At 31.3% G+C, this 24,725-nt stretch overlaps 2 protein-coding genes, 1 long non-coding RNA gene and 1 pseudogene across 3 annotated transcripts; 3 read left to right on the forward strand and 1 right to left on the reverse strand.

The window, feature by feature from the left end:
• Positions 1-104: 104 nt before the first annotated feature.
• Positions 105-1,453, forward strand: LOC108460552 (uncharacterized). Its single transcript, XM_017760080.2, has 2 exons — positions 105-1,143; positions 1,259-1,453. Exons 1-2 carry the CDS (start codon positions 672-674, stop codon positions 1,315-1,317), a joined length of 531 nt encoding a protein of 176 aa, XP_017615569.1. The 5' UTR covers positions 105-671; the 3' UTR covers positions 1,318-1,453.
• A 1,277-nt stretch (positions 1,454-2,730) lies between these two features.
• Positions 2,731-4,855, forward strand: LOC108460993 (40S ribosomal protein S4-like). The gene is made up of 5 exons (XM_017760737.2): positions 2,731-2,878; positions 3,314-3,391; positions 3,540-3,720; positions 3,975-4,072; positions 4,207-4,855. The coding sequence occupies exons 1-5, from the start codon at positions 2,876-2,878 to the stop codon at positions 4,633-4,635; spliced, it is 789 nt and encodes a 262-aa protein (XP_017616226.1). The 5' UTR covers positions 2,731-2,875; the 3' UTR covers positions 4,636-4,855.
• A 7,947-nt stretch (positions 4,856-12,802) lies between these two features.
• Positions 12,803-13,451, forward strand: LOC128291836 (uncharacterized). The gene is made up of 2 exons (XR_008281772.1): positions 12,803-13,010; positions 13,110-13,451. It is a non-coding gene; the product is annotated as an uncharacterized LOC128291836 (long non-coding RNA).
• Positions 13,452-21,156: 7,705 nt separating this feature from the next.
• Positions 21,157-23,493, reverse strand: LOC108458652 (ferritin-3, chloroplastic-like; annotated as a pseudogene).
• Between the last annotated feature and the right edge of the window lie 1,232 nt (positions 23,494-24,725).

Genomic DNA, 24,725 nt, shown 5'->3' on the forward strand with positions numbered 1-24,725 from the left:
TTTGAGTTGTTTTACCCTTTCATTTTAGGGTTTGACTTGGCTCGGGACTATCGGACATTGGGGTCTCAGACCAAAGGAAAATATATATTAGAATGAGTAGGTAATGATAAAAAGAAAGCAAATTTCCCCACTTGCTTTTATATAATATTTGTTTGGTTAAAATATTAATTAGTCCACGTACTCTTTGTAAATTCAAAATTTAATTATTATATTTTTATTTGTAGAAATTTAGTACTTTTACTTTTGAGATTTTAAATCCAAGTTTAATTGTTAATGCCATCAAATTTTTATTTTAATAAATTTAACAATATTAATAATAGGATTAGAATTTTGATATTTGAAAAGTAAAAGTAGACTAATAAGTTATTTTAATTGTTTAAGGGAAACGATAACGTTTTCAAGAGTATTTGCATTTCTGACAAAGGCGGTATTCGATGCCACCGACCATGTATGTATGGAAATCATAAAAATGCTTTGAGAAGGGCTCCAGCAAGCTGACACATGTCCACCTATTGTTGGGCCTTTTCTACTATTTACCCAATTAATAATCAAGATATTGCCCTCTCTATCAATATTTTATTATTTCCCCTTTTTCCCCCTTTCACCGCCTCTCAGTATAAATAACACCTATATCTGTCCCACCAAATCCCTTAATCAAAATCGTAGAAAAGATGGATGATGTTGTGCCTGAAGCTGATAGCTTGTTGCATCCCATTAATCCCAAGGGAGATGATGAAGCAGGAGCTAAACAACATGGGGAAGAGAAAGAGAGAGCTAATGGAAGTGGATTCATTAATCATCTCATCTCAAATTTGGTTACTGCAGGATCAGATGCTGATGAAGAGAACCAAGCTAAAGAAGCTGAGAAAGAGACCATGAGTGCAGGTGCAGAGGCCAAAAATGAAGAGAAGGGAGGTGGGTTTTTTGATCAAATCATTTCAAACTTGGTCAGTCCTTTAAGTCCCAAAGCTGGAAGCATCAGTGCTCAAGGAAAAGCTGAAGCTTTTGGTGAATCTGGTTTGAGACCAGAGGCAGAAAAGGGTGGTGGAGGAGGAGGAGGGGGTATGAACAAAGAGGAGCAAACAGAGGATGGAGGAGGTATCATTGATAACATTGTCTCGCAGTTGCCAACATCTCTTCCAGGTTACACTCTTTTACCATCATAAATCACTTTTAATATTTTTTCATTTCTGGGGTGTTGCTTTGGCTTCAAGTTTTTGGATATTGATTGTGAGTGTCTATAATTATGAATAAGCAGATGATGCAGCACCCACCAGTGATGAAGCTACTATTCTGATTCACATCGTTCAAGATTAAACAACTGTTGATGATTGAGGAATGATTTGTCTTCTTGTGTTAAAATACATATTTATTTAAGTATTTTGTTTATTGTTTAATGTTTAATGTCAAAATCCTTTGAGACAATTTATTACAAGTGTTGGAGATTGATTGAGCCATGTGGATTTTAAATTTGACAAAAATTTATAACAATCTTAATAAATAAACCTAAATTTTAAATTCAAAAATTAAAAGACTAAATTTTAAAAATAAAAATATGAAGATCAAATTTTAAATATATAAATAATACAAAAATTTTGAGCATATTATAATTTTAATTTTTAATCTTATAATTTAATCAGAAAATAAATAATTTACCAAATAATAAACAATATTTAACAAAAATATTTATGTGGATAAAACATCAATGAGTGTCTAAATATGCAAGTTTTGACATTTTATTTATTTAGTTTTCTCTTGTAAAAACTCGAAACCATTCAATTTCATTTCATATTCATTGAAGAATATTTCTTATTCGAATTTACTGTACATTTTGGTACTTAAAGATAATAAAGTTAATTTTTAGTGTTTAATTTAAATTTTAAAATTGATCAAATGAAAATTCATAATTAGCTAATAATATTAGCGATTAATTTTATAACATCCATTCATAAAACTTAAATTATATCACATCCGTTCATAAAACTTAAATTACATCACATCCATTGGATTGTGTTTGACAAATTAAATGTAAATTTAAACAAATTCACAATTAACACTAAATTTATTCTATTTACAAAATTATGAAAATTTCAAACCAAATTATATTAGAAATTAACTTTCATCAAATCAACCCTAAAATCCAAATTGAACCCTAAAAATTAAGCGTATCAAAATATATAACTTTTATCAAATACATGTACCAAATTTAGCCAAAAATAACATAAGTACCACGTTAAAAATGTCAAAATTGAGTACCAAATGATGAAAATACAAGTACAAAACCATAAGTTAAACCTATATTGTATATGGTTAAAATATGCCAGTCTTTATACTTTTATAAATTTAAAATTTAATCTTTGTATTTTTATTTTTAAGAATTTAACCTTTTACTTTTTAGATTTGAATTCAAGTCTAACTATTATCATAATTAAAATTATTTTATTAAATTCAGTTCAAGGCACACCATTTTTTAGTTACATTATTAACAAGTGAATATTTTTTTATTTCAAAATATCACATCAATAAATTTAACAATATTAACAATTAGACCCGAACTTTAAAATCTGAAAAGTGGAGAGATTAAGTTCTAAATGTTAAAAGTACAGGGACCTATAGCATATTTTAACCATTGTATATTCCCAAAAGAACTTGAGCAACTTCAATAAAAAAAGGGGGGATAATGAACCCAAAATTTTATCTTTTTGTGGGCTACTGGCCCATAAACATAGTTTCGGTCATGGCAGACGCCCAATTCATATTTGGATCGAAAACTCTATAATGCCCTCATCTATTAAGATATGCAGCTATTAGGGTTTCTTGTTTGAAGACCCTAGCAAGACACAGACTTTGAGCAAAGCAGCCTCATTTCTCCAAGATGGTTAGTTTCTTCTACTTTTCCTAACTTCGATCCTCTTACCTTTTCTTAACTATTTCATTCTTTGATAGTTATGTAAGTTTCATGGTTTGCTGCTTAGGCTATTCCATTTTAGTTTGTTTAATCACTGTTATTTAAAGTTTTGGGCTAGCTTTCTAAGCAAATGAAAATTGGCCTAATCTTAATTGATTTTGAATGTTTATTATATCTGGGTTTTCTGTGATTCGCACTGTTCATTGTAGCCGGGATCTATCTAATTCCTTGCCTATTTAGTATAAATGTTGTTTTGATTGATTGGGAATGGGGGACTTGAATGGAACCTTAGATTCTTTACCTGCTCTTCATTCATTGTTCTGTTATTTGTAATGGGTAGACAAATTGACACCTTATGCATTTCAGTTTCATTTACGATATGTTGTTCTTTGCGGTGTGTTACAGGCTAGAGGGTTGAAGAAACATTTGAAGAGGCTCAATGCCCCCAGGCATTGGATGCTTGACAAGCTTGGTGGTGCTTTTGTATGTCATCATCTTGATCCCTTCACTTCCATACTAGTTTACTTCTTTTTCTTTATTGATTCAGTTCTCTCTCTCTCTCTTTTTTTTTTTTTTTTGTACCCATCACCTATACCGTTTTAGATGATGTTTTCGTTTTCCATCTCTGCAGGCACCCAAGCCATCGTCTGGTCCCCACAAGTCCAGGGAATGCTTGCCATTGATCCTTATTTTGCGAAACCGTTTGAAGTATGCTCTCACCTATAGAGAAGTCATTGCTATTCTCATGCAGAGGCATGTTATGGTTGATGGGAAGGTTAGGACGGATAAGACCTATCCAGCTGGTTTCATGGGTACGTGTAGTATCTCTTCACTTCTTCAGCTGATTTTGTCAGCTGATTTATTTTATTTGCAGCATACAAACTAGTTAGTTGAATGAATTGTATTTGGCATGGTTACTCGGTTTTCCACATGACTTCAGAATCCTCCCTTCTGCCTACTGTTTTAAGAGCTACTTTTTTTTTTAGGATTTGAATGTTTTCTCTCTGCCTTTCTTAAATTATTCTCTTCAAATATGGTCTAACCATGCTATACTACCTTCTGGCAGATGTTGTGTCCATTCCTAAAACAAATGAGGACTTCCGTCTACTTTATGACACCAAAGGGCGATTTCGTCTCCATGCCATCAGTGGCGATGAAACCAAGGTTCGGATACTCTATCTATACTTGTTTGATCTGCTTGTTCTGATCACATTTGTATGATACTACTTGAGTATTCCAACTTTTTTCATTCTTTTAGTTATAACATTATTATCCATGTGCCTTTTCGTATTTTGCAGTTCAAGCTTTGCAAGGTTCGATCTGTCCAGTTTGGCCAGAAAGGTATTCCATACTTGAATACATACGATGGTCGTACTATCCGTTACCCTGATCCTTTGATCAAGGCTAATGACACCATCAAGCTAGACCTTGAAAGCAACAAAATTGTTGATTTCATCAAGTTTGATGTTGGGAATGTTGTCATGGTCACTGGAGGGAGAAACAGAGGGCGAGTTGGAGTAATTAAGAACAGGGAGAAGCATAAGGGCAGCTTTGAGACAATCCATGTTCAAGATGCTGCTGGGCATGAGTTTGCAACTCGTCTCGGCAATGTCTTCACCATCGGAAAAGGAACAAAGCCATGGGTGTCCCTTCCTAAGGGTAAGGGTATCAAGTTATCCATCATTGAGGAAGCTAGGAAGAGGCTTGCTGCCCAAAATGCTGCCTAAACTTTAGCATAAGACATCCAGATATGTATTGCTGCAGTAGTTTATTCTAAAGATTAGCTGGAGTTGTTTATTTATGAAGTTGTGAGCAAAATTTTGAGAACTATTTACTTCTTGCAATTTATCTTTTTTTCTGTCGGGTGATGTTACCTACTTTACCACCAGGCTTTAAATTATCGAATACTCGGCTGTTTCATGAATATTAGTGCTTTTGTTGGTTAAATGAGAGTTGCCTCCTTTGGGATGAACTCCTTCCCAGCTAATGCAATATTTGTTTCCATGCTCATCATTTTCATTGTAAAGTAATGCAAATGCAACGCAGGTGAAATTTTATCAAAAGCAAGCTTGTGACATTATAGTTTATTGAGCCTCTTGCAGGTTTTTGCCAATCTGACAATAGGTCAAATTTACGTTTTCTCAATCGGGCTTTATTTATAAATATTTTTTTATCCAGTTCAGTAAATTAATTCCGTCTACCGATTTAGCCATTGGTCAAAATTGATTGTCCATGAGTGTAGCGCACTTGGACGGGTGAGGGTCTGATGCCATGAAACCCTAAGTAGTTCTTCTCTCATGGATTTAGTTTGTGGCAAGTGATCATTAACCCCAATTATAACATTGATAGCACCGATAACAGGTTTTCCTGTAATTTTCTCTTCTGATGAGCGTCCTAATAGCATCCTTCAAGCTAATACACTTCTCTTGAATGTCTTGTGTTGTCATGGAATTCACGAAGTTTTCTTGAGTTTCTTTGGCTTGTCTCCTTTCATTGGCGGGGTCTTTCTACCAAACCTTCATTATGGCATGCATGATAGCTGTGCGAGTGGTATTGAGTGGAACTTAGAGTAAGGAGAATTCCAGTAAGGAGAATTCCACTCCCTTTTCTTACTCTGTGGCTATTGATATCTAATGCTTTTGCTATCATTCACTAGATTTGTCTGGCCTTTTATCTGCACGATACATCTTATCCTTTTGGGTTCTCTACCTACCTAGCAACTTCTACCTCTTTAGCCTTAGTTTACAGCATTGCCTTTTAATATAGTTGATAAAGCCTGGTTAGCTGGGCATCTGCAAAAGCATAATGCATGAGTTTGTGTTGCACTCCTAATATGAATGCTTGAATAACCCGCTCGTCTTTTAGCTCCTTTACCTCTAATGTAGTTGTATAGAACCTTTTGATGTATTCCTTCAACGTTTCCTCCTGATTTTGTTTGACATACCTCAAACTTGCTGATGTGCGAGAGGCTATTTAATTACAACCAGAATGAGTCACAAAGTTCCTACTCAACTGGTCAAAGTTGATAATGGGAACCTAGGGCCAATTAGTACCACCATCTCCTGACAGCCCCCTTCAATGTTGTAGGGAAAATTCAACACTAGATAGAATCTGACACATTCCTCAGGTTATGGAAGGCACAGAAATGGTTCGAGTGGTACGCTAGGGCGGCAGAATCATCACATATCTCAGGAGATAGCTTCATCTTGATTGGGATTGTGTTTGATGAATAACTAGCAATACCAGATCATGAGTGACATCTACCTATTCAAAATCATTCCATGCAAGCTCGTCTAATTTTTGGGTAAATTACACCAACAGTCACCCAACTTTGGGATAGCTGACAAAACAGTCACCTAGGTTTCATTTCAGTCACTCAACTTTTGAAAAGTTACAAACAGTCACTAACGTTATGAAAAAGTGACAAAATAGTCACCGATTAACAATTTCCGTTAGGGGGTTAACGAGAGTGCTGACGTGGCAAGTTAACTAGCTGATGTGGCCAGTTAACTTGCCATGTTGGATGAATAGTCAAAGGGTCAAACAAAAAAAGGAAAAGATGATGTCAGAATGATTTTTCTTCTTTTTCTTCTCATCTTTCTCTTTATCTTCTTCTCCCTCAACCTCTTTCTCTTTATGCAACCCTCATCTTTGTTGCTCATCAATGCAGAAGAATAAAAGCTAAATGCGATACTTCGAGCTGCCAATTTGCTATCATCTGATACCTCATTGACAAGGCTGCTGCTGGTAGCAGTGCTGAACATTGTAGCTTCCTCTTTCCCACTGTCCATTTCTTCAGCTACAGAAACCGGGGCAGAAGCAAATATAATTGTCTTCTTGCAGCTATTGTTTGATGCTTTATCTGCAGAAACCAAATGAGGCATCATTATGACTTCCTTCTCCTTTGAGTTCTGCATAGAAGTCAAAATACATCATGTTACTTCCTAAGATGTGAACCCCTAACAGAAAAGTAACTTTAACAATCTGGATACTTGTCACTTTCAGATATTCATAGATTCCTAACTTATGTGGAAAACAAAATTACAATGGTTTTTCTTCTAGTTTCAAATTTTCATATAGAGGGTTCGTTCATTATGGGAAACACATATAATTACTAGAAAACAAGGTGCCTTTGATGCTAAACAAAAACATGAATGCAAAAATTAGGGGATGATAAAATATAATCATGCATGTTTCCCTGCATACATTGGTGATCCATATTGTTATTCCAAGGAATTTCAGCATAGTACATCGAAATTTAGTAACTTTGACCAAGATGAGTTTACTTGAAAACGCTGTTGTTTGATTCCATCACTTTTGCAATTGGATGACATAGCTTCGAGTTTCACTGTGCTGAATTCTGGCATGGAAAGCAACTTTCCAAGGGTAAACAACTCTTTAAAGACATCATCTTTGGCCATTTTCATTGTGTCGTCCATCATTTTCCTAGACAGTATCAAATCCTCCGTATCACATTGACTCGGAATTCTGTTTTTAGGCTCATTTTCTTCTAGAGATAAGGAAATATCTTGGGTACATTTATCAGAAATGGTTTTTTTATTAGAATCACGTTCATTCTCCTTGTCCGTTTGATTTTCTTCTGGATACATGGAACCAGCTTGCATAGATATATCACTCTCCTTCCATTTTCTCTTATTCTTCTTCTCCTCCTCTTCTTTTTCTTATTCTTCTTCTTTTTCTGTGTTTCTTCTCTTATTCTTCTTTTTCTCTTCTTCTTCTACTGCCTAGGGCTGTTTAGGGTTAGAAAGGGCTGTTAAAATGACAGCTAACCCACTGTTAAGTGCCATGTCATTTTTCCATTACAGACGAAACGGAAAATGGTTAAAAGGACTGTTTTGTTATTTTTTCAAAGTTAAGTGACTGAAATGAAATCTAGGTGACTGTTTTGTTAGCTACTCCAAAGTTGAGTGACTGTTTATGTAATTTACCCTTAATTTTTTTGAATGGTTTAGTTGACTGATAGCTATCCATTCTGCGCTTGATTGTGTGCTGGGTCTGTAGAAAAGGTAGGTGGATAAATGAAAACATCTTAATAAATTATGACATTACATTAAAATATGGAAATAAAATGTAAAGTTGTCGACAACAGTTTTGCATGTAATATTATTGTTAAAATGATAGAAGAAAATAAGAATTTTGAATAAAACTTTAAAATGCCTCTGGTATAAAACAAAGCTCTCAAAACTCCTTTATATAAACATCCAATAGGTGTATCTTTTCATAAGATACCCTTTCATAAGAATATATCTTTTAATAAGATACTTTTATAGGGTTTTGTTGTTTTATAAGTAATTTTACATAAAATTATGTCTTTTATATGATAATTTTACGTACAAAAGTTGCCTCTTTAGAACACATCTATTTGTTAATAATTATAATTAATTAGTGTAACAACCTAATTTTCGGTGGTGTCGGAACAGTGATTCGAGATCACTAAATCCTACAAATGAGTAGGAAATATTGTTAATTTAGTGAGTATAAATTAAATGTGAAGTTAGGAAAAATTTTGAAATAGTGAATAGTGTACTAAAAATAAATATTAAAATAATTAGAATCGAAAAAGAGGTATCGAGACCTCGGTAATTTTAAATCGAGCCATAAATATTTTTATAAATATTTATGGAGTGTTAATATGTTAGTATTAAAGTTTCGTCAAGAAATTTTAAAGTTCTGATAGTTAATTGAAAATTTATGGATCTTAATTTGGAGTTCTGTAGCTCAAGATAAAAATAATTTAGTGACTATGAGATAGATGGACAGCTTGAATATTCACATAAGTAGATAGTGAAAATTATAGATAATGTTACCTACAAGTGTGTTGTTTATACTAAGGATGTGGATGGAGAGGAGGAGGAGGAAAAATATACAAAAATATATGAATGACTCGTGTATAAATTGATCACATGCCCGATTATAATCGATAAGTGTTGAATTAGAAACGATATAATGTTTTATTTGGAATATTTATTATGAAATTATGATTATCGCTAAAATGCAAAAATCGAACTTGTGAGTTTATATAACTAAATTTAGTGACCATTTGTTAATATTATTAAATTTCAATATTATTTTATGAATGGTGATTAATATTTATGTATGTTAATTGTTGAAAATAAGTAAATTATGTACAAAAGTTATGAAATTAAACTGAGAATTTCGGAGTAACGGAACGCAGGAAATGAGTACAATCTTCCAGTGAAAAAGATGAATTGACGGTAAATTACTCAAGTAAACCGAGATTCATCATTTGTTGCGAATTCTCGTGTTTGCTTTCCGTTTAGCTCTTACGAGCTTCCGTTAACTCATATGAGTTTCAGTTAACCCTTTTGGGGTTTCAGTTTAGCACTTATGTGCTTCAGTTAGCCTTCGGGCTTCCATTTAGCACTTATGTGCTTGATTAGCCTCAAGCTTGTTTAGCACTTATGTGCTTGATTAGCCTCCAAGCTTGGCTTCCTTTAGCACTTATGTGCTTCAGCTAGATTTCGGGCTTCAAATCACGATATACTCAAATCCGTAAACTGTTCCTTGGATGGACAAGTTGGTAAGTCGTAAATGTAACATGTGGAAAAAGAAATGTAAGTAATGTTATCATTATTATTATTGAGCTCAATTATATGATTTTATCATTCAGAGATTGTGTTTGACAGGATATGTTAGTAAATTATGAGTATGTGAATCAAAGTGATAGAATTTAAACACCTAATGAGGTTGAGCTGATTCACACGAATTTGTCATTTGAAATTGTGATTGACAGGAAGAAACAGTGAATTACATGCTTATCAATGGTTACACATAATTATCTGAAAAACAAGAAAAATGACGGTTATTGATATATGGAAATGTAAGACATTGATATATGAATGTGGAATATGTTTGATAAATGTGTTCATTCTTAATTATGGAATTATGTACCTCATGTGTGCTATTTGTATAAAGATGATATTTCAAATACTTTGGTGAGTAAAGCTTAAATATGAAATAGTATGAAATCGAGACAAGTTGTTATGAAAATATATTTAAATTATCTGTAAGTGTTTTGTACTCCTTGGTAATGCCTCGTACTCTGTTCCAGCGACGAATACGGGTAGGGGGTGTTACAATTAGGCTTTTCTAGATAGTAAAACATTATTACGAACCAACATTATAAACAACTAACACTTGGCGTTGATTATGAAAGGATAAAATATTCTTTTGTGGTTGATGCAATAATCTTTAAATTTTTATTAATCTGACCTTCATGAAAATTTTGACATATGTCTTAAGGTTGTTACCACCTTTATATAGATCATCAATAGTGTAATTTATGCTAAAGTCCTTGAAGGATTTAGAATGCTGAAACCATAAAGAAATTCTCGAGAAATTGTTTAATACATTTGCATAAATATTTATATGAATTGAAATGATTTACATATACGAGATATAAATTCAACTTGGTGATTAATAGTTGAAAGAAAGTAATAAAATGATTCAAGATACCCATACGTATTTTTATAGGACCATAATCGAGTATTATGACTATTGTTAAAACTCCTAAAGAGATTACAAAAATAGTAATTTATTTAAAGAAATCATTTGCGATAAACAATTTTAGAAAAATAAAGTTTTGTTTCGACTTGAGATCGAACACTTAACATATAAAATTTTGTATACAAATTGACACATACTGAAAAAGATCTTAAAGAAATCAAATATGAATAAAGTATATCCATTGAATACCCCAATAGTTATAAAATCATTAGATGTGAATAAAGACAATTTATCATCATTAAGGGAATGATAAAAAATTATTGGTTTAGAAATACCATATTGTTGTGCTATAAAATTATTGATGTATCTTGGTAATAACACATTCTATTAAATGTACGACATGTCTTTAAATGAAAGTGCATGAAGATAATGCTATATGTTAGTTGCAAGGATGATATATATTAAAGAAGATTGATCAAAATATATTTCCTAAAATTCTTTTTCACTTATGGCCTTCAGAAGAATGATAATATAAATGTTTAGTGAATCCATTTAAGTGATCATTTAAAAAGTTAGTATTTAAAATTGAAATATCTAAAATTTGAGATATTATGTGATATTGTTATGAGGGGAAATAAGTATGCGCTGGTCCTTTTTTTTCCCTTTGATCGAGGTTTTGCCCCACTGAATTTTTTTGATAAATTTTTTGATGAGGCAGCATATTAGGCGCATTAAAGATATGCATGTTCTTTTTCCTTCCCTAGGAAAATTTTCCTGTAAGGTATTTTTTTCTATCTTATTGAAATTTTAACAAAGCATATTATCTATTAATGGACATCTAAAGGGAAGAGTTCGGAATATTTTTATTATAAAGTGGATGTCATTAGGATAAGAAGTTTGATATACTTTATGCATAGCATGAGATTAATAGTATAATTGAAATTTCAAAAAACGAAAAATATATGAGCTAAAATTGATCAAATTACAATATAGAATATGAATACACAACTTATAGTTAATACAAAGACTAAGGGAAAATTTTGACCAATTAAACATGTATTCATTCTTTTCTCAATTGACGCATAGTATAGGAACTAAATTCGAATTTATGCATAGTATAGGGACTAAATTCGAATTTGCTAGTTTTAGTAGAGTTATAGCGGAAGAAATAGGGTTGATAGGTTGTAATAAGAGACTGCTCAACCAGAAATGCTTGCAAAGCACATGCTTCAGCCTCCTTTCAGTGGATAATGCCAAGCAGATTAAGCAAAAAAAGGTGATGCCAATTGCCCAGGGTATCCAATGACACACCATGCTTTTACTAACTAATCATCTTCTCTTTAGCATAAACTAAACCTTAAATTCAAAGTCTTCACTTGGTTTTTAGTTTAGTTTAATTTTAATACACCATCTCATCACCCCCATTCATTTGTAAATGCCAAAATGTGAGGAGTGCCCACACCAACGCAAAAGCATTGAAAGAAAATCCAACCAACCGTCTGACTTATGGCCCCCAACACGCCCTTTTTTCCCTTCCACAATTTTTTAATTGAGAATCTTTGGTGGTAAGTATAAATGAGAAATGCAATGTCCAAAACATCTTGCCTACTCACTGTCGGTTTCTTCTCAATAACACACACATTTCCCCTCCTCTTCCATTGATTAATCGAAATTTTATGGTTCTAGTTGTTTCTTATCCCAATTATTTTGAATTAAGCGTCGTTTTTGGTCTCAAGGAAATTGTATACAAGTCTACTATACATTGTTTGTGGGGTTTTTAGAAAAAGAGAAAACCAGTTCAATTATCAATTCAAAAAAGTTTACTAAAAACCCATTCAATTTATTTTTGGGATCAATTTATCGATTGATTCATTAGCAAATCGATCCAACTTCAACAACCTTAGTTTATTCTATGTATAATATTTTTCAAATCATACAAGAACAGTCAAAATGTATATATTATGTTATCACTCATCGCATGTTTAAAAATAAAATCAAATTATTTAACTAAATTAGTGAAAAGGAAGTTGGCATTAAGACTGAAAACACATTTCAAAAGGTAAAGAAAAAGAAATGATGAAATTATAGTAGAAGGATTAAATCCATGAAAAAAATGTGTAGAACTTTCTATGCAATTTCACCCTCAATTGAAAATTGTGTTCATATAGGGAATTCTAACGTGATAAAACTGTCTCTCAATTACATAGTAATTGTTACTTTGCAGTGTTATAGACATGTTTTGAGTAATACTGGAGCAAAATCTAAGCAATACCCTACATCCTGAATCCTAACTACTATGTTAATAATAATTTTTACATACTTAATGTATACTGTCTTGATAATTGTTGTTTTCTGCCGTGTCGTATGCATATAATTTGTTTTGCTGACCACCATTAGTTTAATGGGCAACGGGAAGTTTAGGAATTGAAACCCACAAATCATTGATATTTATATATAAATATGTAGAAATAAAAGGAGAAGCTGAGGAGGAGCTACTTGAACAACCCAAAGATGGAGAAGTGGAGAAGGTGGCTTCGCTTTGAACGCTCACTTGTTTTTCCAACTAAATGTGTACTTTTAAAGGTCACAAAGCATCTCAAGCCAAAGGCTGAAGGTAAATTAAAAAAAAAAAAAAACCCTATTAGATTCTATTTCTATGCTAATATATATGTGTGGTGTTGTATGTAACCAAAGTTGAAGGCAATAATGACAGGGAAAAGGCAGGGGCTGCTAGGACTTTACAAGGACTTGGAGGGTTGTGGCGAATATGAAGATATACAAGTTATGTGGAAGATGGTTCATTCTTCTTGCCCATCAACTGCCCACAAAACCAGAAGAACCAAAAGGCCTTATTCTTGGAGGATCAGCTTCTGTTTTAGGCCAAGCTAACCCCATCAAGATTTTTGATTGAGATGTAAATAATAGCAGCCAAGAACAGATTCTGTTTGCTTCCATCTTTTCTTTGGTTAAAACCCACTTTTATGAAATGTTTAGAAATCAGGACCGGAACTCGTCGGGAAAAAAATATTATACAACCGTTATGCTACGAAGAAAACTCCGTTTATTTGCTTGAAAATAATTTTCGGAAAATAGATTAATTTTCTAAAAAAAATAATATTGTCGAGTGTTTAAATGATTTTATGCAAAATATTTTTCGTTATTCGATAAATTTCTTGAAATTATTTTTAAACTAAAAGTTGTTTTTATGAAACATACATAATATAAATATGTTTGTTACAAAATATTATAATACAATTCCTTTTGACAATGAAGTTTATTTTATAATAAGATAAATATTTTATGATAATCAACATCATATATGAGAGTACATATTGACACATTAGAGTTGTAAAGAATAAATGAAGCTAAACATTATTTAAACAAATATTTATATTTATATAATTAAAATATTCATATTTTGTACTAGTTTAAAATACGTCATAAGTCCTTGTATTCTTTGTAAATTTGAAATTTTGTTCATATACTTGTTTTTTGAGAATTTAGTCCTACTTTTTAGATATCAAAATTCAAGTTCAATTGTTAGCACTATTAAAAATATTTTATTAAATTTAGGTCCATTATACCGTCATTTGTTAATTACATGATTACCAAGTGAGTATTTTTTATAGAAAAATGTGACATCAAAAATTGACAAAAAAATTAACAATATTAACAATTGGAATTGATTTCAAACCTGAAAAATAGAGGGACTAAATTCTTGAAAATAAAAGTATAATGATTAAATTCAAATTTGTGAAGAGTACATTGACTTATTGCATATATCAGCCTTTATCTATAAAACCTTTATTATTAATATATTTATAATTGTAATAAATATTTATTATTAAAATAATATTAAATATTTTTCAATAATATATGAAAAATATTATTTAAAATTATCATTTTAAAATTTATTATTAAAATAAAATTGAAATATTAAATAATTTATTAAAATAATAAATTATATTAATAATTTATTTTATGATTAAATATAAATAATTAAATATGTATGTTTAATAATATTAAAATTATAATATTTTATATTAATATTTTAATACTTTTCAATGTTTTAAAATTAAAAATAAAATTTTACTATTCATATAATAATATTAAACTTAATTTAAATTAATTTTATATGAAAATAAAATTACCCAACATTTTTATAAACCCATTTTCAATTGAAATCGAAACAGTGATTTCGGGACCACAAATCTAAAGTCGGAAAATTTATATTATTATTATTATTATTTTATGTTCTACTTTATGATAGAAATACAGTATAAAAATTTCGTTAAGAAATTTTATCGTTTATACTTAATTTGATGAAAATGACTAAATTTCATTAAGTGAAAAGTTCAGTTCTAATAGCTAAATGTATTAAATAGCTATAGAATTTGAAATTTTAGGTCCTTATATAGTAAATAGACCATTAAAATGCTTAGTGGTTAATCATGAATAGTCATCATTGGAAATTTCATGAAACATTAGGGTTAATTTTGGAAATTATCAATTAAAGTGATATTAAATAAAATAAAAAAAATCTATTATCATCATCCACCACCAAATAAAAAAAAGAAGAAGAGAAAACATAGCCATGGAAGCTTGAGATATTAGCAAGCTTGTTTTGCTTAATTAGGTTTGTATTCTTATCCTGTTTTTAATGATTTTTATGTTTCCAATATCGTAATAGCTTAATCTAGCTAGCCCGAGAATTAATTTGCAAAATTGTTAAAGTATTAGGGTTTTTCCATTGATGAGTATGCTTGAATTTTGAAGTTTTATGATAGAAAATGAAAAGTTGTTGTTAGATAAACAACTTTTGTAAAGAAATTTTGATGAAATTATCAATTAGGGATTAAATTGAAAAAGATGATAAATTTATGGTAAAATTGTGAAATTGTTAATTATATGGGCTGCTATTAAAATGTATAGAAATTGACTAGGCTTGAGTAATGATTAAATTGCATGAAAGTCATTTTTCGAGCTTAGGGACTAAATTGTAATAAATTAAAAGTATAGGGGCAAAATATTAATTTTACCAAAAAAGTGTTTTTGGACTAAATTGAATATGAATTATATTGAATTGAGTTAAATTCATTCGTATAGATCCGGTTAGACCTAGTATAGAGTTAGATCGAGGTAAAGGAAAAATATCGGATAGTCGTCTTTGTATCTACGTAAACTTAACGAGGTAAGTTCGTGTAATTAAATTGTACATTAATATGTGTTAAATTGAATTATTGTTTTTGAATTGTACAATTGCCATGAATAAATACCGATTGTATACTCAACAATTACCGAGTCTCGTGTGAATCTTATGAAATTCGTAGGATACAAATGACATGTCATTAGGGTTACCGATTTGGTTGGGGTTTTGCATGTGTTGCGGACACACCACAGCTCGTATGAGCTTCCCGTTATACAACTTGCATGAGCTTCCCGTTATTCAGCTCGGAAGAGCTTCTCGTTTACAGCTCGTATGAGCATACATGAATATGAATTGATAGATTATAGTTCAGTACACCTCGTGTGTACTACCCGTGTATTCAATGATATTTTAAATGGTTCAATGGGCACAGTTTTGTTATGAAATCATATGAGTTTGATATGAACTATTATCGGTATATACATGAAATACATGAAATATGATTATTTGATGAATTCCACCATGTGTGTTGGATTTTATATTTGATTTTCATGGCTAATATGTTGGTGATCATGTATTTAGGCTTTTAGTCAAATTGATTGAGATATGCTATGTTTACTTACCTATTTTGTGGAAATATGGTAAGTTAAATTCTGTATTATATGAACTTACTAAGCTTAAATGTTTACTCTGTGTTATTTTCCATATTTTATAGTAATTCGGAAGCTCATTCGGGTTGGAAGCTTGTCAGAGCTATTTCACACTATCCATCGGCTTTTTTAATACTTTCAGTAAATTAATTCCGATTATAATGGCATGTATAGGATATTTTGGCCAATGTTGGTATATAAATGTTTTGTTGAGGCAAGCCATTTGAATGACTTGTGTTTGATATATTTTGATGGGTTTATACATGTGGCCTTGACATATTTGATGTGTGTTTGATATGGTTGAATGATGGAAAACTTATAAGTATATTGATGATTGGTTTGAAATAGTATATTTGGTTGACATGTTATTAATTTGTCATTTGAGGTGCCTAGGGGCATATTGATTGTATGTTGTGATGGTACATGTTTAAGACTTAATTTTAACTTGATTTGAATGCCTTATTATGGTTTGTTGATGTGCAAATTGTTGTGTTTAGGTTGGTACCAAATTGGGTGAGAAATGTGGCTTGGAAAATGACTTATTTTCATCCACACGGGCAGAGACACGGGCGTGTGTCTCAGTCGTGTGTGACACACGGTCAGGTGACACTGCCGTATTTCCCCTGTATCTTTTAAATTGCGCAAGTCAGTATGCTCACGCGGCCTAGCACACGAACGTGTGGCTTGGCCATGTGACCCAAGTCAGAGAGTTACACAGGCACAGACACGGGCTGGGACACGGCCTTATGCCCCTATTTCGAATGTCCACACGGCCTGAAATACGGACGTGTCTCCTGATCGTGTGAGTCACACGGCTTGACCACATGGCCATGTGTCCTCTGCAACTTTGAAAAGTTTTAATGTTTTCTGAAAATTTTTTTAGTTCCCAATCTAGTCCGACTTGTTTCTAACGTGTATTTTGGGCCTCAAAGGCTCATATAAGGGACAATATGTTTGATTTCGATTAATTACTAATATGAATTCTATATTATATGAAATGTCTGATTAATTGATTTGTAAACTCCAGTAATACTCTGTAACCCTATTCTGACAATAGATACGGGTTAGGGGTATTACAACTTTTTCAGAAAATTACTTACTCTTTTCAAGAGAGTAAGTCATTTTAGAGGAAAAAAATTATTTTCCGTTAATTGAACTATTTTTCATTAAACAAATAGGAAAATGCAAAAAATAATTTTTTTGAAAAAAAGTGCATTAGAAGAAGCTTTTGCTATTTGTGTAATAACTCAAATTTTACGATTATCGGAAAAATGTATTTTCGAGTCTCCGATTCTTGAAAAATGGATCGTAAATAATTATAAAAATTTAAAAAAAAGTTAATTGAGTGATTAATTAGAGTTTAATTAAGTGAATTTAGCTTAATTAAGGATAATTGATAAAAGGATTAAATTGAATAAAGTGTGAAAGTTTAATTATAGATTAAAAGAAAATAAAAGGACCAAAATGAAAATTATGCCATTTAGCATAAGTGAGGCAGCATATAAAGTAAAAATATAAGATTTTTGCTTAGATTTCAAATTATAAAATATATATATTTATTAGTAATAAATGATATTAAATTAATTAAATAATTATATTATAAGATTTTATATGATAAATATATTAAATAATGACAAATGTATGGTTATAAATGAATACAAATGTACTAATAATATACACATGAATAAATAAATAATACTTATTATTTAAGTATAAATACATATGTATATATATATATATATATATATATATGAAAAAGAAAGAAAAAAAATAGAAATGAAGAAAACAAAGCAAACGAAACAGAGAGCAGGGGAAGGAAAGAAAGAAAAAGAGAAAAGAAAGAAGGAAAATTGAATGTGTGATGCTTGGAAGTTTAATAGGTAAGTCAATTTAGCCCTTTTTACTTGATTTTGATGTTTTAGAAGCTTTGGAACAAGATTTTGATAAAATTAAGTTGATATTTTGAAAGTTAATAGATTTCTAGATAATTTTGATGTTGAGTAAAATGATGAAATAAGGGTTTAATTGATAGAAATTCAAGTTAGAAATGAATTAAGGATTGAATTGTAAAGTAATTCATAAGTTTTATGTTGAAGGGCTAATTTTTAAAGTTATTATGGATGAGTGCTGGAAGCATATGATGAATAAACATAGAATTGAAGCTTTAATTTTGATATATGATAATTTTATCAAGTAAAATTAATGGAAATTAATTTTAGGACCTAATTGTGAAAATGTTTGGAATTAAAGTCTAGTGCTGAAATTATGATTTCCAAAAGTTTTAAAGTAGTTTAAAGTGATATAATAAAGTTTTAATTGATAAAAATTAGCTCAATTGAGAGGCTAATTGAGTAGGGACGAAATTGTTATTTATTAAAGCTTAAGGGGAAAAAATGGTAATAAACAGCCTACACTAAAACAATATTAGACAGCAGCAGTAGAGTAACTTTGAAAAATCACCATAAATTGTATAAATCGAATTAGAAGATGAAAAAAATATGAAATTAAATCTTATTGAGTCTAGTTTTTCATAGAAGAAACGATGTAAGCAATGGATTTGTAAATCATGAGATATAGTGAATTTTGTGAGATAAAGTCAAAATGAATTCGAGTTCCCCTGTTCTGACTTTGGAAAATCATAACAAATTGGATAGAAATAGTTATGGGCTTAAATTTATATTTTTAGAATCTTGAATGAGTCTATTTTCAAGATAAATAAACTGGAATATCATTCGAATTCTGTACAAGGAGATAATTAGTTTTTAATGAAGAAGGGTCAGAACTGTCAGACAGCAGAACATAGGTAACTTTAAAGAATAAAATGTACTTATTGGCTAAACCAAAAATTCTTAAAATTTTATGGTAAAAATATATATGAGTATAGTTTAATATAAAATTTTTTATCTTAATTTGGAGTTCTATATCTCCATATATAAATAATTTAGTGACTATGACACGGATGAATAGCTTGAATATTCATAAAATAAATAATAAAAATTATAGATGATGTTACTTACAAGTGTGTTATATAATTTAAGGATGTGGAATGGAGAGGAGGAGTAGGAAAATATATATGAATATCCAGCTAGCATGGCTAATTTGCATGTTTTAGGCTTAAGGACTAAATTGAATAAAAGTAAAACTTCAGGGGCAATTTTGTAAAAATGTCAAAAATGATCAAATTGAAGGGAATGAATTATTTTATCCAAATTAATAAATTGAATGAAATTTTCAATTTAAGATCGAGTGAAAATCGGGAAAATGGTAAATTACCAAAATGCCCTTGAATCTTGATATTTCTGCAATTTCGCTAGGTAAGTTCGTGTAACTTGAATTGTATTCTTAAATGCTTGACATGTATATTTTTGATATGAATATGATTTGAATGTTTATTATATGAAAATTGATAAAACATTGATATATTTGATAAAAAAGGGGGAAGAAATCCTGGTTGAATGAAAAGAAAACTCGATGGATCTCTGAAAAGGAATTGACGGTAAAAAGGATCTAGCCAGGACGGGTTATCCTATCCTGATATAGCCCTCCCGAAGAATATGTGGAAAATGGATTTAGCCTGGACGGGTAATCCGAATTGGGGTCTGAATTTAGCCTGGACTGGTAATTCATATCCAAGCTCATTAGAGTAATTGACGTTGCAGGGGATTTAGCCTGTACTGGTAATCCCAACAATACTCTATGAGTTTATATTACAGGGGATTTAGCTTGGACTGGTAATCCCACTTTAAGGATGAGGTTCGCGGGAGTGTGCTCTCTAATATGAAATGTGTAAGACCATGGTTGAAAGATACTATGGCAACATGATATGAAATGTGTAGGACCATGGTTGAAAGATACCATGGCAACATGATAGAAAATGAATAAGACCATGGTTGAAAGATACCATGGTAGCGTGACATGAAATGAATAAGACCATGGTTGAAAGATACCATGGCAACATGACGGGAAAATGAATAAGAACATGGTTGAAAGATACCATGGCAACATGACAAAAAATGAGTAAGACCATAGTTGAAAGACACCATGGCATCATGTCAAAGATAAATAAGACTGTGGATGGGAGACACTATGACATCTATTGAACAATTGATATTCAGGTAATATGTACCGAATGACGAATGGTTATATTAAATGGTTGTGTGAAATGCTTACAAGAACTGGTCATATGGAAATATATGTACAAAATAGTTGTATGAAATAATTATGAAGATAGATAAACGAAATAAGAATAAGTACATGGAATATAATTTATGTTAAGTTTGATATAAACTTTAACGGAATAAATATACATAAAATATATGGAAATGATGGAGCATGAAATATTGATATAATGAAATGATTGATATATATACTTATGAAAAAAAACGGTAAGAGAATGATATGTTTCATGACATGTACATATATGATTGTCTTTGATATGTTGATACAAGGAAATTATGTAAGTAAAGACAATTATTAAACTCAAGTGTAACATGTCGAGAAAATAAGTATATCAATGTTGAATTTATATGAAATATGTGTAAGTATACTAACAATGATATTGTTTGACGCTTAGACAAGTACTAAGCTATTGATTGAATGGTAACATGTTTAATTATAAGGAGCATTGAAATGGTAAGTACTTAGATGAAAATAAAATTTAAGATTTTGCGAAATTTTTTTTATAATCCCAATTTAATTCCAGTTGGTTTTTAGTATATGTTTGAGGCTTCGAGGGCTCAATAGAGAGACGTTATGATTATTTTCAAAATCAGAATAATAAATGACTCAGAATTATCTAAAAATGTTCAGTAAACTCCGGTAATGCTTTGTACCCTATTCTGGCAATGGATACGGGTAGGGGGTGTTACAATTTGTTTATACAATCTTATTAGGAAATATTACTAACCACACACAAAGTTAAAGTTCAGAGAGGCCTTTTATGCATATCGTTCCTTTCCCCTAAAATGTTAACATGGTAAAGCTACTAAAGGGGTTACTGCAACAACAGTTTATTGTTGTCCACATATATGTCTTAGAACATCTCCTATGCAGCGCCACCCTCATGGAGGAGCATTTGATCAAAGTGCCACACACCTGCAAGTCGGACCAAGAAATTGCCCTCGGTGATTAGCGAGAAATGGAGAGGACTTTTTATGTACTGAAAGCAAAATTGAACCAAAGGGAATGCTTACCGTGGCCTTTTCCAACAAGCCTTAATTGAGCAACATATTCTGATATCTTCTTAATGGCTTCTACCTAAAAAAATTTTAGATAATCAAAGCACAACTTTATTAGAATCTATGTTGCTTAGAGTCTTTATTTTTATTAAAATATCGTGTTTACGCTTGTGTCAACACATGGATACGAGGATATGACCTTCAAGAATACTCCAAAAATATTTTTTTTGGTTATTTGAAAGAATCCTTCTTGATTGTAAGAGAAGAGTTGAGAGATTTATTCTCATCTACTCAGACAAGAACTCACTTTCAATGAAATCTGCCATCTGAGGGTCATTGTTTTGCTCTGCTACCTGTTACTCATCAAGAATAAAGAGTACATCCAATGAGAACTAAGTTGCAGGCTTATTAGTTAAACACCTTGATCTACATCTATTGCTTAGAGTTCAAAACAGGTAGAGCTGTTAATAGTACTTTGCTTTCAGGATTTTGGATACACGTCATTATTAGGTTAAGAAGTATTACATTGTGCAGGCTGAGAAGCTTCTCATTAGTCAACTTCTCCAACGATAATGCTAATTCCACAGCTGAATTAGAGGTATATACAGCAAAATATTTTAGCTCTTGAAAGTGTGTTTTTTTGGGTTTGGATCTCCAATAATTTCAAAATCCTTAACCATAGTGATACATTTTCTTTAGATAACCGGTTAATTCCATCAACTTTTTAATGATTTAACATTCACAACTAATAATACAACACCATATGGCAACATAGACATGTGACAAGTATTATTTAAAATGAAAATTTATAAAATATTTAAAACATTATAAATATATAAAAATAAAAATATTAAAAAACCTATAAAATTCAAGAAATAAATTCTAAAAATATCATAAAAATAATAAAAACAGAAAAATTATAGTTTTATTAAAAATCAGTTTTTATATTATTTTTAAAATTATAAATAAAATAAAATTACTCAAAGAAAATGCATTAACCTAACCTAACAAATAGATCTTCATGTTATCTTAATCTGGACATTAATTTATCTAGGTTTATTAAGCAAGTGAAATAAAATAGTTAAAAATTATTTTTAAAAAATTAACTTTTAAAAATATATAGTAAATTTTGAGAAACGTGATATTATTAGAAAAAAAATGTACAAGTTTGTTAACGGTTTCGAATTTTAAGGGCTAATTAAGTAAAAAAGAAAAGTCCAAATTGCAAATTTCGGTGGCAAATAAATAAATAAATATTAACCTTATCTAATACTAATATGAAGAGGGGAAAAATTATGAGAAAATATTTTCAAGCATGAAGCCACTAAATTAGTGAGAATAAGCATGTAAAGGAGACAGTGGTTTACCATATAATGCATCTCCTTTCTCTGCATGTTCAAACTCTGAAAGGGGCAACAGTATGGGGTGCAGTTTTACTCTTCCTCCACGTATGTTCTATATATATATATCAGTTCAACACAACTATAATAAATAAACCAGGCAGGCTAATAAACAAAATAGACGTTCAAGAACCTGATACTCCATCAACTTCTCTGCATGTTCTCTTTTCTCCTTCATTAGATTCCTTGACAACCTGATTGCAACAACATCAACTATTATTCATTATTTACAAAAATGAAGACATTTGGGAGTTTTTTTTTTTTTTGTGTGTTTTCTTACTTGGCTAAGCCTTTGAGAGCAATATTGTCTCTATCGAAGTAAGCATACAAAGAGTGGTACACATAGGACACGCTGTATTCCACACTATAACACAAAAAAATAACCTCGAATAAATCTGAAAATCTTAGCACGCACTTAAAAGATTACAGCAACAGTGAAGTAGGGCACTGACTTAATTTGCTCGTTGATTGCGGCCTCACAGTCATCTGTAAATTTATGACGAGCAAGTGAAACCTGAGAAGTCACTGGAATATCAAAGTCCTTCTTGAGCTCTTCAAATAGCAGAAACACTACCCTTGTAAGTGCAAGGTTTTCGGTTTCCAAGGAAGCAAAAATCCCCGAAGCCTTTCCATGATGTTTCCTCGGCGGGAAGAAACTCGAAGCAGATGATAATGCTGGGAACCCCCAAAGGGGACGAGAACATGAGACCGAGCTCAAAAACATAGCTGTGACTGTGAGGAGATTGGATTCTAAGAACTGGCTCTTTTACAGAAGAAAGGTAGTTTATGGAAGACGGGGTTGAAGGGGGATACATCATATACAGAAATATGGCATAGGTTGGGGGAATATTCTTGGAATTCCAGAGTGGATGACGATGGTTTTGGAGCGTCTGATAGGAAATGGATAGACGATGGTAGATGAAAACACGTAGGCTGGCGTGTGCCCAACTCGTGGTCTTTCCATTTCAACTTGCTTTTGTGGAAATAGAAATTAGAAAGGCCGAAAATATCCTGTCCACATTGCAATATTTAGCGTCATCAATGAGCTGTCTCCAAGTGAATTTAAGTTTTCTCAGTTGTGCAAGTGTTTCAAGAAAACCCTACTCGCTCGTTCTTTCATTCAGACAACCGTCTAGGAAGCACATATAGCCTCTAATAATATCTGTACGATGTTTGTACGAGTGGAAGTTAGTGTAAGCATAACAAAATGGGTCAAAATTTGCTATTGGACTGATAAACCATAATATATACATATTTTTGCTCTATGCTTAGCATATTTATGGATGATTTTTCTTTGGTTTCATTAAATTTGATGCGCCTAATCCTTTAATTTCATGTTTTATACTTAGGAAAGCTTAGGATAGCAAAAAGAGCGAGAAACATGCTAAAAACGGGCAAATTGGGCCTAAATCAGTGTTTCACACGGCTTAGGCACTTCCACACGAGTGATCCACACGCCCGTGTGTGACACACGAGTAGATCACACGAGTAAATGTGTTACACGACCTATTCCTTATTTAATTGGTAGTTTAAATATTAAGAATGCATTGGCTGATTTAGGGGCAAGTATTAATGTCGTGCCCTATAAAATGTTTAAACAACTAGGTCTTGGGAAACCCAAACAAACTAGGATGAGCATTCAATTGGCAGATAAAAAAATTAGAATTCCTAGGGGTATTATTGAAGACGTGCTTGTTAAAAATGATAAATTTATATTCCCAGTTGACTTTGTTGTTCTAGACATGGATGAGGATAGTGACATACCTCTAATTTTAGGAAGGCCCTTTTTAGCAACTCCTAGAACTATCATTGACGTTGGCACAGGTGAATTGATACTTTGTGTAGGAGATGACACGATTAAACTTCAAGCTCGTAATTTTGCTGAAATATCTAGTAATCGAGATGATTGTTTAAGTTCTGTTAATTTGAGTAACATTGCAACTCAACCTTCTCTTC

This window comes from Gossypium arboreum, chromosome 4 (genome assembly GCF_025698485.1).
Source record: "Gossypium arboreum isolate Shixiya-1 chromosome 4, ASM2569848v2, whole genome shotgun sequence".
In the NCBI taxonomy this organism is placed as follows: Eukaryota; Viridiplantae; Streptophyta; class Magnoliopsida; order Malvales; family Malvaceae; genus Gossypium; species Gossypium arboreum.